Here is a 15,246-nt window from a genome sequence, read left to right on the forward strand (position 1 = left end):
GTTTCGATTTGGAGGTGCGGCCCAAAACTTTTCTCTCCCCTTGAATTTCGAGTCTCAAATTTCAGGTGCAGGCTTAGATTCGGAACATTTTTTTTTCCTTGATTTCGAGTCTCATTTTTCAGGTGCAGCTTAGATTCGAGTGTGGCTTAGATTCGAGTAAATACGGTAAGTTGATAGAGGAGCAGAAGCATAAGATCTGTGCCCTTCAGGTGCAGTTACAATACGTAAAGGAGGAACTAGATAGGCTGAAGAGGGTGAAGGGTGGTGGGGAATGGGAAGTGGCAGTTGACAAGAAGGCAGCTAGGAGGAGGAGGAGGTATTCAGACAGCTGTATATATGCATATACAGTCATATATATGCAGCTTTGTATATATGCAGCTTTGCATACATGCAGTAGATCTGATGAACTGTCAGAGTTGAGTGGAGAGGAGCCTCTTGTAGCTGTAGGTGTAGAAAACATGCAACAGTCCTCAGCAGTTATCAGGCCTAAGTCTAACAGAAAGAAAAAGGTTCTGCTGCTAGGTAGTTCGCACAATACAGGTGTGGGGCAGCAGTTGCAGGAAATGCTGGGGATTGAGCATCTGGTCACCAGCACTGTGAAGTATAGTGCAGGGTTGGCTCAGGTGATGGACAGCATAGGGTGAGTTACATAGGAATTTTACGAAAAAGGATCATGTAGTGTTTGTGGGTGGAGCAGGGAATAGTCTTGATAGAGACAGGGAATATGATGAAGGTGGTGACCTGGTAAAGACAGTTACTCACACTGGTGGCACTACTGAGCAATTCATGCAACTGCTTAATGCGCCTGTTAGGTGTGTTAATGTGGGGCTGGAGAGGACGCTGATGGCAGAGGGCATGGGTCACATTCCAGTGGTTCCAGCTGAGTCCATCAGTGCATCAGGTTTCACTACGCATGGCCTGCACCTCAATAGGTATGGGAAGAGGAGACTGGCCAAGCTTATAGGTGACAGTGCAGTGGGTGGGGGTGGGATCACTCATGGAAAAATTCCTGTAGTAGTTGGTGTTAGAGCAACACCTTTTCTAGACTGAAGTCAGCTGATAGGTTACCCGCTTAAAGGAAGTATAACTATGGAATCACGTTCATAGGAGGTCAGGTATCCAAGTAGAGAAGGAATTAGCATATTTCATCATAATATAAGAGTTGTCAGAGATAAAGTTAGTGATCTGCTTATAGATATTGACTCTGACACTATTGGTATATCAGAGCACTACTTACATAATCTGACAATTCAGAGGCTTCCTTTACCAGGATACAGATTAGCTGGCTGTTTTTCAATGAGTTCCTTGCGGAATGGGTAAGTGGCCATGTACATAAAACAACAACATTCCATTTGAGTTCATAGACATATCACGGCACTGCACTGAACAGATATTTGAATGTTGTGCAGGGGCAGTTGAATTTAGTGAAACTAAACTTCCAGTTGTTGTTGTTTATAGGTCCCCTAATTCTGACTTCAGAATATTTCTGCTCAAGCTAGAAAGGGTTCTTGGCTCACATTATAGCAAATACCAGAAATTAGTTACAAGTGGTGACATCAGTATTAATTTTGTATATGACTGTGCAAGAAAAAGAATGTTGGTAGATCTCTTAAACTCACATGATCTGATGCAGACTGTGTTTTTTCCAACTAGGATGCAGGGGGATTGTAGCACAACGATAGACAATATTTTTATTCATTCTTCATTACTAGATAGGCATTCTGTTAGTAAAAGGAAAGACCACAGCAGAAATTTTAACACTAAAAGGCCTTTGTACTCAAATGTTATGTATAATTACAAACTATGTAGGAAAGCTAATCCAATAGCAATAGAGAGTTTTTTAAACCTCGTTAAGGAATAAGAGTGGAGGATGTTTATACTGCCGATAACACGGGTGACAAATATAATGCTTTCCTTAACACATTTCTCATGCTCTTTGAGAGTTGTTTTCCATTAGAACATTTTAACAGTGTGCTAGCAGTAAAAGACAGCCTGGGTTTATGACTAGTGGGATAAGGATATCATGCGGAACAAAGTGGGAATTATATCAAAATTTTAGAAGTGGTCCCAATCAAGCTACAGTAGCCCATTACAAGCAGTATTGTAAGGTGCTTAAAAATGTTATTAGGAAGGCAAAGAGTATGTGGTGCACAAATAGAATAGCTAATTCATAGGATAAACTTAAAACCAAGGAAGTGTCTGGTCAGCAGCACAAGGTCAACAATATAAAGCCAGTTCATAGTAAAAATATTTCTGTTACTGATAAGTGAGATATATGTACTGTATTTAACAATCATTTTCTGAGCATTGCTGGTGAGTTAAATAAAAACTTAATTTCTATAGGGAATCATATAACTCTCTTGGAAAATGTCTTTCCAAGACTGATGACTGAAATACTCCTCTGTCATACTGACAAGGGGGAGATTGAGTCAATAATTAAATCACTCAAGACTAAGGACTCCCATGGACACGATGGGGTGCCTAGTAGATATGGGCAAAACTGTTCTTTTCAGAGATCGGATCAGAACTGTTCACTCCCTGAAATGAACTAGCTCTTTCTCATGACTCACCCTTTCTCATGACTCACCCTTTCTCATGACTCACCCTTTCTCATGACTCACCCTTTCTCATGACTCACCCTTTCTCATGACTCACCCTTTCTCATGACTCACCCTTTCTCATGACTCACCCTTTCTCATGACTCACCCTTTCTCATGACTCACCCTTTCTCATGACTCACCCTTTCTCATGACTCACCCTTTCTCATGACTCACCCTTTCTCATGACTCACCACTCATTCACAATAGAAAATAAATGGAAGGCACATTGCCCTTTAAACTTGGTTTATTCCAGTACTATACCTGTATTTTGATCTTATTTGATCCTATTTTGAAGTAACACAGATAATGAGTAAGAATTTTGTATTGTTTATTGAAATTTTCACAATATGACAAAGTTTTTGATTATTGATTTATTTTGCACTATCATGGTTTTTGGGGTGATTGGAAAATGTTGTAACTTGAGATTTACATTAACAATATATTTGGCTATAATGTATTAAAATTTCATTAACCTCGAACAAATACATCGCAAGCCATATATTTTTAAAGTGAACGTTTCCTTCCGAAGATGCCTAAAATCGCAAAATCCGTACCAGAATAAGAAAAAAATATATACAAATTTGACTGTAAGACTAAAGTGCTGCATATAGCCTTACGCAGAATAAAACAAGGAAAATATTGGTGTATCACCTTTTGCGATACGTTTATCGGTTCGCTCTTAATTAAAGCGTAAATTCGAGTGTCCATAATAAAAATCCTATAGTAAGAGTAGTCATCAGGAACCTAATCTGATCAGTTTAAACAAATAAAAATAAAAATAAAATAAAAACAAATGATGTATACATAACATAATTATGTAATATACATAGCGGTATTACTACGAAGAACAATATCCAGTAGAGACGAACTCCGATGCAGAGGCGCTGAGTCAAGCAGGTCGAGCCGCGAGCTGTATTACTACGTGAGCTAAGACTGCAGAGACCAGAGTGACACCTGAGTTGCTTTGATCAACGCTCTTGCTAGAGTTGAGAACGGTAGGATGCGCGTTGAGCGGGTGAATTCCGAGGGTGGGGGGAGCGGTGAATGGCCACCAGTCACCCGCTCCGAAACAAATCGTCCATTCTCTTGCGAGCAGGTTGTTGCAAGTAGTTCTTATGTTCTCCACTAGGAGGCTCTCTGTCCTGTTGCTCGCATCAACTGCCCAGAGGGCAGGACATGCGACTCAAACGATCGCCGATGGAGTGCGATGCTAAGTTAAGCTGCGCCAGACACTGCATGCGGCAGAGGAAGCACAGAGACGGCACGGCATATGTGAAACACAAAATCCAATGGGGCACTGCACAATGCAGGCAGCCAAGGTAGAAGCAGGGCAGAGGCCGGCACTGGCTGTGTTGTGTGGCATGCAGTGTGCTCTGACCAGTAGAGGCCCCGCTGATATGCTCCGTCTCTCTCTCTCTCTCTCTCTCTCTCTCTCTCTCTCTCTCTCTCTCTGCTGTGGGAAATGTTTGGAGCTACCATTCTTTTTTTCTGAATCACTGATTGTTCACTCCTTTGAAAGATTCAACTCTTATGAATCAGTTCAGGAGCGGATCCCCCATCTCTAGTGCCTAGCAGAATATTAAAGTACTGTGCTGCACATGTTATCCCTGTACTTAGCCATATTTGCAATTTTTCCTTTAGGAATGGTCAGTTTCCTGAACTTTAAAGTACTCAGTAGTAAAGCTGCTTTATGAAACGGGAGAAATGAATAATTTCGACAATTTAGACCTATTTCTATGCCATCAGTGTCTGGTAAAGTTATTGAAAAGGCTGTATATGTAAGGGTAATTGATCATTTTATATCATATATTTTGCCATCAAAGGTACAGTTCGGCTTTAGAAGTCGTTTATCAACTGAAAATGCTATATTCTCTTTTCTCTGTGAGGTTCCAGATGGATTGAACAAAAGCTTTCGAATGCTAGGCTTTTTTTTTTTTTTATTTAACTAAGGCATTTGATTGTGTTGATCACAAAATATTGCTCCAGAAGTTGGACCATTACGGAATACGGGGAGTAGCTCACAATTGGTTCATGTCTTACTTTAACAACAGACAGCAAAAGGTCATTATTTACAGTGTCGGGAATGGCTATGACTTGGGGTCTTAGTGGGGTATGGTCAAATGGGGGGAGCCCCAGGGATCAGTTTTGGGGACACTCCTGTTCCTTATTTATATAAATGGTATGACGTCTAGTATTATGGGTAAATCTAAAATATTTCTGTTCGCTGATGACACTAGCTTGGGAGTAGAGGATGTTGTGGGCAACATTGGCTCAGTTTCAAATAGTGCACTTCATGACATAGGTTCATGGCTTGTAGAAAATAAACTAACAGTTCAGGATCTTGTTCAAAGACTTAATACTGCCATTTTTACTATTCAAACGGTATCTGAAGTACATGATCATTCGACACAAAAATTAGTCTACTTTGCTTATTTTCATTTGCTTATGTTGTATGGTATTATATTGTGGGGTAACTCTTCCCATTCTAAAAGGATATTTTTGGCTCAGAAACGGGCAGTTCAGGCAATAAGTGGTGTAAATTCATGGACCTTTTGTCAACCACTGATCACTAGTCTGGGTATTTTGACATTGCCCTCTCAATATATATTTTCTTTACTGTCATTTCTTGTTAACAGTATCAGCTTATTCCCAAGAATTAGTAGCTTTCATTCAGTTAATACTAAGCAGAAATCCAATCTGCATTTGGATCGCACTTCCTCAACTTTCGTGTAGAAAGGTGTGCAGAATACTGCTGAATCCATTTTCAATAAGCTACCACAATAATTAAAAAATCTTAGAAGTAATCCAAGCACTTTCAAATCAAAACTGAAGAGTTTCCTCATGGATCACTCCTATTCTGTTGACGAGTTCCTTGGCAAATTAAGCTAATTTGAATGTTAAATTGTTGATTCCATTTACTTAAACATATAACTTGAATTTTTGGGTTCATAAACATTTTATTTTATCTGTTATTACTTTTATGCTGTAATTTCATGTACTGATACGTTCCATGATCTTGGAGATTTGCTCCCATATTTGTTCCTACGGGAGTAGACGTGTACATAAAAAATAAATAAAAATAAATTCCAGATCACAATTCTCTGTGGCAGTGCAGGCAGGCAGAGTATATAGCACAAGACATAACCAATGTGTGGCACATTTCGAGTGCATGGTCTTCAAGATTTGGTACTCCTCTGTAAATCGGCCGGCTGCGGTGGCCGAGCGGTTCTAGGCGCTTCAGTCCGGGACCGCACGGCTGCTAGGGTTGTAGGTTCGAATCCTGTCTCAAGCATGGATGTGTGTGATGACCTCATAAGTTAGGTCCTATAGTGCTTAGAGCCATTTGAACCATTTTGAACCTCTGTAAATAACAACAGATTGTGGATGACAGTCCACACCACAGCTTTTTGGGGAAATCCTACAGCTATGTGCTTGCAATCATCTGTACACTACCAGCTATCACCATGAGAGTAACAAGATGGTGGGAAGGCTGCATCATATACTAAAGGCTGAACTGATGTGTTCTTCACCCATAGAGATGGGTAAGGACTTTGACTAAGAACAGATGTTCAATTTGTGGCCTTTTTTTGGTTTGTGAAAATTATTATTAGATTATTATTTACAGGGGGGTGGAGAAAAACATGGAAAAAATTCATAAACCTATACTTCAGCATATTTCTTTGCTACTGTTTCAGTTTGGCAATTTGTAAGTTAAAGATTTAGGTCACTGAAACACATACAGGAGAAAAAGTTACTGTACATTTTCTAGTATGCTTGAGAAACTTCTGAAATAGTTTGTTGCCACTTTCCCAGCTTTGTTGTTGAGCATGTCCGGCCCATAATTTCTATTGTGAAAAAAAATTTCAGCTTCTTCACAGAGGCTCAGTTTGTGGCCTTTGTTTTGCTTGTGAAATATTACTAGATTACCATAATATCTATGTGAGGCAGAGGGAGGGGCACAAAACTATAGAAACACCAAAAACACAACACAGTGCGAAGCCTAATATGGTGTAGGAAATTCATTTATATTCAAAACAGCTTTCAGTCATCTTGGAATGGGTAAATATAGGCCCTGTAGGGTTTTTAAGGAAATTTCGTACCATTCATCCTGCAAAATTGTGGCAAGTTCGGCTAACAATGATGGAAGGGAATACCGATCACATGCCCTTGTCTCCAAAGAACACCACAAATGCTCAATAGTATTGAGATCTGATAACTGCAGTGGACAGGGGAGATGCAAGAATTCATCCTCATCTTCACAAAATCAGTCCTGGATTATGCAAGCTGTGTGAACCAGAGCCTTGTCTTGTGGCGCAGCATCACCATGGGGGAACAAAGATTGTACCGTGTATAGACCTGATCACCCAAATTGGTCATATAATGCTTGACAGCAAAAAGACCTTACAAGCACCCAAGAAGCCCATGGAATACCACAATGTGGCTGACCAAATCATAACTGAAATTCCACTGTGTTTCACTCTTTGGACATAAATTCTGCCAGGAGTTGGAAAATTCAGCAAGATACATCCAACCAAATGACTTTCTTCCAGTGCTCCATAGTCTAGGTTTTATAGTTTCGGTACCATGTTTTGCTGTTACGGCTGTTGCACCACTAATGAGTGGATTTTAGGATTCCCCCTCACCCTGAAATTCCCACCTTATGGAAATCTCTTCATGTTGTTTTTGTGCTGATAGACTTTGCAAGTGTGAAAGTCAGTCCTGCAGTGACATTTGCAGCTGTTGTCCTCTCATTTTTGTCAATCTTTGTCAATCATCTTCAGTGACCATCCATCACAATCACTCAACACACACATTCATCCATATTGTGACTTAATAGATGACATTCTTCCAGATGTTCTTCCACTTTCTGTGGCTGTGGTGTAAATCTTCCGTATGGTGCCTCTTGAAACATCTCAGCTACCCTGATTACAGAAGCACACACCTTAGGTGCACCAATGAGTTGCCCACATTCAACTTGACTTAGTTTGAACATAATTCACTCATTACACAGAAAATTGTTTTGACCATGATCGACATTTGCAACTTATGGAGGACACTGCATAAGCACAGTTCATTTTAAATACAACAGCGCAGACTGCAGCGGGTAACCAACTTGTTTCCTGCCTCCTAATACTATTTACCATTTCACATTAGTGATTTTTGGAAGATTATGGGACATTAGTGATTTTTGGAAGATTTTGGGACATTTTTTTCTTAATACTGTAATTTTCTAGGACATTCTATGTACACAGATCTATAAATAAGAACAGTCCATCTCCATACTAGCCTCCATACTGATCTGAATGATACCACTGGCAGTGAATGACATGGTGGCCGATCAATACCATATGGTCTGTCACAAGTTGATATAGTTATAAATAAGGACACCCACTGCTGAGCCACGTAGTTCCGCTTCATTTATACTTTTGTGTGTGCTCAGTCAACATGTTTTCAGTCAAAAGTGTTGGCAGCAAATGAATCAGGCAAAAGAGAATACATATCTTGGAAATGATGTTGACAGGAAGCACAAATCGGCAAAACTGGAGTGGCTAGAGGATACAAGCAAAGTTGGAGACGCAAGCATGAATATGAGAAAGACAAAGGCTGCATATAGGAAAATTACAGAAACCTTTCATAAATGAGAAGCAACCGTATGAATATCAAGAGTTCAGAGGGCAAGCCTGTACTAAAAAGAGATGGGTTGATGCAAAGGTGAAAGGAACATACAGAAGGTTTATAAAAAATGAAATAAATCTGGAGACAATATTATGGACAACCCAGAGAAAGTGAACCAAGATGAGATGGGAGATGTGATACTGCAAGAAGAATCTGATAGAGCACTGAAAGACCTAAGCCAAAGCAAGGAACCTGAAGTAGCCTCAGACTTCAAGAAGAATGTAAATGTAGCACTCCCTACTCCAGAGACTGCACACTTTAGTAACGCATGGTTGCAATTTACTAAAATCAGTTATTTACAAAAGAATGGAATGACTGGTAGAGGCAGGGAAGATCAGTTTAGGTTCCGGAGAAATATAGGAACATGTGAGGTAGTACTGACACCATGACTTTCTTACAAGATACCACGAAGAAATGCAAACCTACATTTAGGTTTAGAAAAAGCCTTTGACAATACTGACTAGAGTACATCCTTGAAACTCTGAATGTAGAAGGGAGAAAATCATTAACTACAACTTGAACAAGAACTGACTGCTGGTCTAAGGGTCAAAGGACATGAAACGGAGGCAGTAATTGAGAAGTGAGTGGGACAAGGTTGTCACCTACCCCCATTTTACTTCGTGTGACATCACAGCCAGTTTTACAGAATTTTCCCTATATCAAGAGAAATGATAGCATCTAGTTAACTTAAGTGAAACAATCATCATCATCATTTAAGACTGATTATGCCTTTCAGCGTTCAGTCTGGAGCATAGTCCCCCTTACAAAATTGCTCCATGATCCCCTATTCAGTGTTAACATTGGTGCCTCTTCCGATGTTAAGCCTAATACTTCAAAATCATTCTTAACCGAATTCAGGTACCTTCTTCTTGGTCTACCCCGACTCCTCCTACCCTCTACTGCTGAACCCATGAGTCTCTTGGGTAACCTTGCTTCTCCCATGCATGTAACATGACCCAACCATCTAAGCCTGTTCGCCCTGACTGCTACATCTATAAGAGTTCATTCCAGTTTTTCTTTGATTTCCTCATTGTGGACACCCTGCTGCCATTGTTCCCATCTACTAGTACCTGCAATCATCCTAGCTACTTTCATATCTGTAACCTCAGCCTTATTGACAAGGTAACCTGAATCCACCCAGCTTTCGCTCCCATATAACAAAGTTGGTCGAAAGATTGAACGGTGCACAGATAACTTAGTCTTGGTACTAATTTCCTTCTTGTAGAAGAGAGTACATCGTAGCTGAGTGTTCACTGCATTAGCTTTGCTACACCTCGCTTCCAGTTCTTTCACTATGTTGCCATCCTGTGAGAATATGCATCCTAAGTACTTGGAACTGTACACCTGTTCTAACTTTGTTCCTCCTATTTGGCACTCAATCCGTTTATATCTCTTTCCCACTGACATTATTTTCGTTTTGGAGATGCTAATCTTCATACCATAGTCCTTACATTTCTGATCTAGCTCTGAAATATTACTTTGCAAACTTTCAATCAAATCTGCCATCACAACTAAGTCATCTGCATATGCGAGACTGCTTATTTTGTGTTCACATCTCTTAATCTCACCCAGCTAGTCTATTGTTTTCAACATATGATCCATAAATAATATGAACAACAGTTGAGACAGGTAGCAGCCTTGTCTTACCCCTGAAACTACTCTGAACCATGACCTCAATTTACCATCAACTCTAACTGCTGCCTGACTATCTATGTAAAGACCTTTAATTGCTTGCAAAATTTTGCCTCCTATTCCATAATCTCGTAGAACAGACAATAACTTCCTCCTAGGAACCCGGTCATATGCCTTTTCTAGATCTATAAAGCATAGATACAATTCCCTGTTCCACTCTTAACACTTCTCCATTATTTGCCGTAAGCTGAAGATCTGGTCCTGACAACCTCTAAGAGGCCCAAACCCACACTGATTTTCATCCAGTTTGTCCTCAACTAACACTCGTACTTTCCTTTCAACAATACCTGAGAAGATTTTACCCACAACGCTGATTAAAGAGATACCTCTGTAGTTGTTGTTTCCATGTTTAAAGATTGGCGTGATTACTGCTTTCGTCCAGTCTGATGGAACCTGTCTCGACTCCCACGCCATTTCAATTATCCTGTGTAGCCATTTAAGACCTGACATTCCACTGTATTTGATGAGTTCCGACTTAATTTCATCCACCCCAGCCGCTTTATTGCACTGCAATCTATTGACGATTTTCTCCACTTCCTCAAATGTGATCGTATTTCCATCATCATTCCTATACCATTGTACATTGAAATCTGAAACATTACTGATTTTATTTTCACCTACATTGAGCAACTCTTCAAAATATTCCCTCCATCTGCCCAAGGCATCAACAGGATTCACCAGCAGTTTTCCTGACCTGTCCAAAATACTTGTCATTTCCTTCTTACATCCCTTTCGAAGACTGCTAATTACACTCCAGAATGATTTTCCAGCAGCTTGACCTAAAGTCTCCAACCTGTTTCCAAAGTCTTCCCAAGATTTCTTCTTGGATGCTGCAATTATCTGTTTGGCTTTGATCTTTCTTCAATATAACTTTCTCTGTCTACCTGAGTTCTAGAATGTAGCCATTTTTGATATGCCTTCTTTTTCCTTTTACAGGTTGCCTTGACTGTGTCGTTCCACCAAGCTGTTTGCTTCATCCTACCTTTACACACTACTGTTCCAAGACATTCTTTAGCCACTTCTAGTACAGTGTCCCTGTACCTTGTCCATTCCTTTTCCAATGACTGTAATTGACTACATTCAACTAACTGGTACCTTTCTGAGATCACTGTTATGTACTCGTGCCTGATTTCCTTATCCTGAAGTTTCTCCACTCTTATCCTCCTACATATGGACCTGACCTCCTGCACTTTCGGCCTCACAATACTAATTTCACTGCAGATTAAATAGGATCAGTGTCATCAAAGAATCCCCTGAATACACGTGTGTCCCTCACAGTCTTCCTGAATTCCTGATCTGTTATTATATAGTCAATGACAGATGTGGTTCCCCTGCCTTCCCAAGTATACCGGTGAATGTTCTTATGTTTAAAAAAGGAGTTTATGATTACTAAGCCCATACTGGCACAGAAATCCAAGAACTGTTTCCCGTTCCTGTTGGCCTCCATATCCTCTCCAAATTTACCAATAACCTTTTCATACCCTTCTGTTCGATTTCCAATCCTGGCATTAAAATCACCCATGAGCAGAACACTGTCCTTGTCCTTTACTCTAACAACTACATCACTGAGTGCATCATAAAAACCATCCATCTTATCTTGATCTGTCTCTTCACAATGTGAATATACTGACACAATCCTAATTTTCTTGCTAGACACTGTCAAATCTATCCACATCAGTCGTTCGTTTACATACCTTAATGCAACTATGCTGGGTTCCATTTCTTTCCTGATGTAAAGCCCTACACCACAATGTGCTATTCCTGCTTTGACTGCTGACAGGTAGACCTTGTATTCTCCCACTTCCTCTTCTTTCTCACTCCTTACCCGAATGTCACTAACAGTTAAAACATCCAACCCCATCTTACTTGTAGCCTCTGCCATCTCTACCTTCTTCCCAGATTAGCCCCCATTGATATTCATAGCTCCCCATCTTGTTACCATTCGTTTGCCGAGTCGTATCTTAGGAGTCCCTGGTTTGTCAATTAGAGGTGGGACTCAGTCACCTCCAAAGGTCCAAGGCATTTTGCTCTGATTGTTGCCAGCATCATATTTAAAGTACCAGGGAAGCAGGTTGCTAGCCTTACTTGCCCCGAGTCCCACTGAGTTTTACCCCTAACGGCTGATGGACCAACCGGTGGATTCGGTAGTATTTGCCGTCTGAGCACAAAGGTGACGATGACTCAGAATATGTCCGAGATGCCCAGCCTTATTCCAAAGTAACTGGTATCCCGACTGTCACGACCACTTACTTGGCCACTCATACGCTGCCCGTGGTTCATGAATTAGGACATGACAACAGGATTCCACACCATGAACAACAAGGGAAACAATATTTAATTTTATTTTGACAAGCATCTATGTAATGCAGCAATGCATAAACATTGTCACTGTTACCAAGGTAAAAAATAAACAAAGATAATACTGATGAGAAGACATGCCATAGTGTTGGCAGATCTCCTGTTAAATGACTCTTGCTCTGGGGTTCTGGTTTCTCTTGCTATTTTATGCTATTGTCTCTTTTATAATTCCCTATACGAGATTGTCACTGTACTGTATAACTTCTTGTGCCATAAAAACTATTTCACAGTAAAAAATAACAAAATGTTTTCTGCATATGGACTATGTTATTTAATCACTCTTTCAGTGAAAAATATAGTAAAAGATTACCTGTCAAAGAAAGTCAAATATTTATATACAGAGATTTTTCTATGGTTTGGAAGATTTTTATGCACCATTTTGTGTGTGATACTATAATCTGCAATCATACCTATTTTTTAAAAGTCTGATAACCTTTCTGGATAATGTTTTCTGAGGGAAAAGCATTATCTCTGCTCACAGTCAAATAAGTAAATAAAAAACTGCCAAACAAATCATTCTCCAAGTGAACTTTGGGCCACAACTAATTTCAGAAATCTAGTCAAGAAAGTGATCGTAAAGGTAATCATTCTTATCTACCATGTAAATTAATTATGATAAATCAAAAAGACATAATTGCATTGTTTGACCCCAGGTGGTGGTAATATTACATCAGTGTATACTCTGAGCAAGTAGAGAAGGAAACCAAAGAGATGCTTGCTAAACAAATAAAAAGCTCAAAGGGAAGAAACAAAAATGGTTTGCACATAACTTTTTACTTCTGTCAGAAATGGCAAAAGATTTGAAAGTTTCCTTGAACAGAATGTATAATTGCTGCAGAAGCCGTAATAAGGACAAAACCAAAAAAGTAACACAATGTAATGGAGTATAGGTGAATTAAATTAGGATACAGTGAAGGAATTACTTTAGGATAAGTTACATTAGAAGTGGTGAATGACTTCTGCTATTTGAGTAGATAAATAACTGACAATAGCAGAAGTAGAGAGGATGTAAAATAAGGGCTGTCAATAGCAAGAAAAACATGAAATTTGCTAACACTGAACATAAATTTAAGAGTAACAATGTGTCTCCTGAAAAATTTATTCAAAGTATAGTATTACGAAGCAGTAAAATGTAGATGATAAGCAGTATAGACAAGCAAAATCGGAAGCTACAGAAGAATACTGTATAGACTGAATAACTAATGAAGAAGTAATTAATAAAACTGGGAAGTACGAAATTTGTGCCACACTGTGACTAAGAGAAGGTATCTGTTGTTAGGATAAATCCTAACGTATCAAGTAATCATCAGTGACACACACACACACACACAAATGTGCATGCGCACAGAGAGAGAGAGAGAGAGAGAGAGAGAGAGAGAGAGTAGGTTTTAGAGGAGATGAAGACTTAAGGCATAACTGTAGTAAGCAGGTTGCATTAGTAATGTACAGATGAACAGACTTGCACAGGAAAACTGCTACAATGCTTTGGACTGGAGACAACAACAATTACTGGTTTTCTTACCAAAAAATGGCTTCCCACTGCACTAAGAAAGAATGTGCGAGCACACCTGGTCAAAATGTATCAAGCTAGTGGATACGATGCATCTCACAACCAAGTTTCCTGTACACTCTTCAGATCTTACATTACTTCTTTCCCCTTTTATGGCACAATAAAAGATGAAGTGTATTGTGATAAATCAGATAACCTGGACACTATTTGGGGTAAGTTTCAAGCAACATAGCAGAAATCCCTCAGGACACTTTTATGTGAGCTAGAGAATAACTTGTGACTCACATACAAAATGTACCAATGTTAAATGACAATAATTTGAACATTTTTTTAAACCACCATATGGAACATTTAGTTAAGCAGAAAGTACAAATGAAATAAACAGTAATTTTTATAAATCTAATCTTCTTCTCTTTAACTGCAATTCTTACCTTTAACTCACCAACATATGAAGGGATGACTAGTTCAAAATCAACATCAAATTCATCAGGCTCTTCAATTTTCAGATTCTCGAAGTAGCTTCCTACATACTGTTTTTGTCGAAAAAGTGCTTTGAAGTCTTCTTGTTTCTTCATTTCTGTTTCAAATATATCAAAAAGCTGCAAGACAGAAAATCTGCATTTGTCATTTTAGCTTTCCATTTAGTTTTGATATCAAAAGAATTTTTAAAAAATCAACTCAGTATAGCACGAGTATGAATATCTTCAGTTTACCATCAAAGGCAACTTCATTAATAACAAAATCTCCTGTTTTCTCTCTAATTTGTTGCTAATCAAGAAAAACAACATAAACCACGAAATGCTTTGAAATTTAGTTTTCTCACTTTATATACTTCACATTTGAAGAAATTTGGTTGTTTTCTCTTCTATACATCATATGTCCATAAAAATTAACCTATGCCCCTACAAGCTTACATTTTCCTTGCTGTGATAAGGCAGAAAACTTAAAGAATACAAATACCTATGTTGTTTCATGACATTCAATCTGAAGACTGGTTTGATGCACCTCTCCACACTACTCTACCCTGTGCCAGCCTCTTCATCTCCAAATAACTACTGTAACCTACATACATTTCATAGTTTCCCTCTACAATTTTTTAAGCCCCTCCCCTGACAAGCACAAACTTCTCTCCAGTACTAATGACTCCTTGATGTCTCAGAATCTGTCCTATCAACTGATCCCTTCTTTTACTCCAGTTATGCCACAAATTTCTTTTTTCCCCAATTCTATTCAATACTTCCTCATTAGCTACACAACCTACCGATCTAATCTTCAGCATTCTACTGTAGCACCACATTTCAAAAGCTTCCATTCTCTTCTTGTTTGAACTGCTTATTGTCTACATTTCATTCCAAACAATACACTCTAGACAATTATCTGCAGAAAAGACGTCCTAACCTTTAAATCTAT

General features: G+C 39.1%; 1 protein-coding gene across 1 annotated transcript in view; it reads right to left on the bottom strand.

The window, feature by feature from the left end:
- Positions 1-15,246, bottom strand: part of LOC126251852 (cyclic GMP-AMP synthase-like receptor) — a 272,843-nt gene that overhangs the window by 192,997 nt on the left and 64,600 nt on the right. The window contains exon 3 of the mRNA XM_049952528.1: positions 14,268-14,435. Coding sequence (XP_049808485.1) covers positions 14,268-14,435 — 168 coding nt within the window. The remainder of the gene's footprint in view (positions 1-14,267; positions 14,436-15,246) is intronic.

Source organism: Schistocerca nitens, chromosome 4 (genome assembly GCF_023898315.1).
Source record: "Schistocerca nitens isolate TAMUIC-IGC-003100 chromosome 4, iqSchNite1.1, whole genome shotgun sequence".
Taxonomy (NCBI): domain Eukaryota; kingdom Metazoa; phylum Arthropoda; class Insecta; order Orthoptera; family Acrididae; genus Schistocerca; species Schistocerca nitens.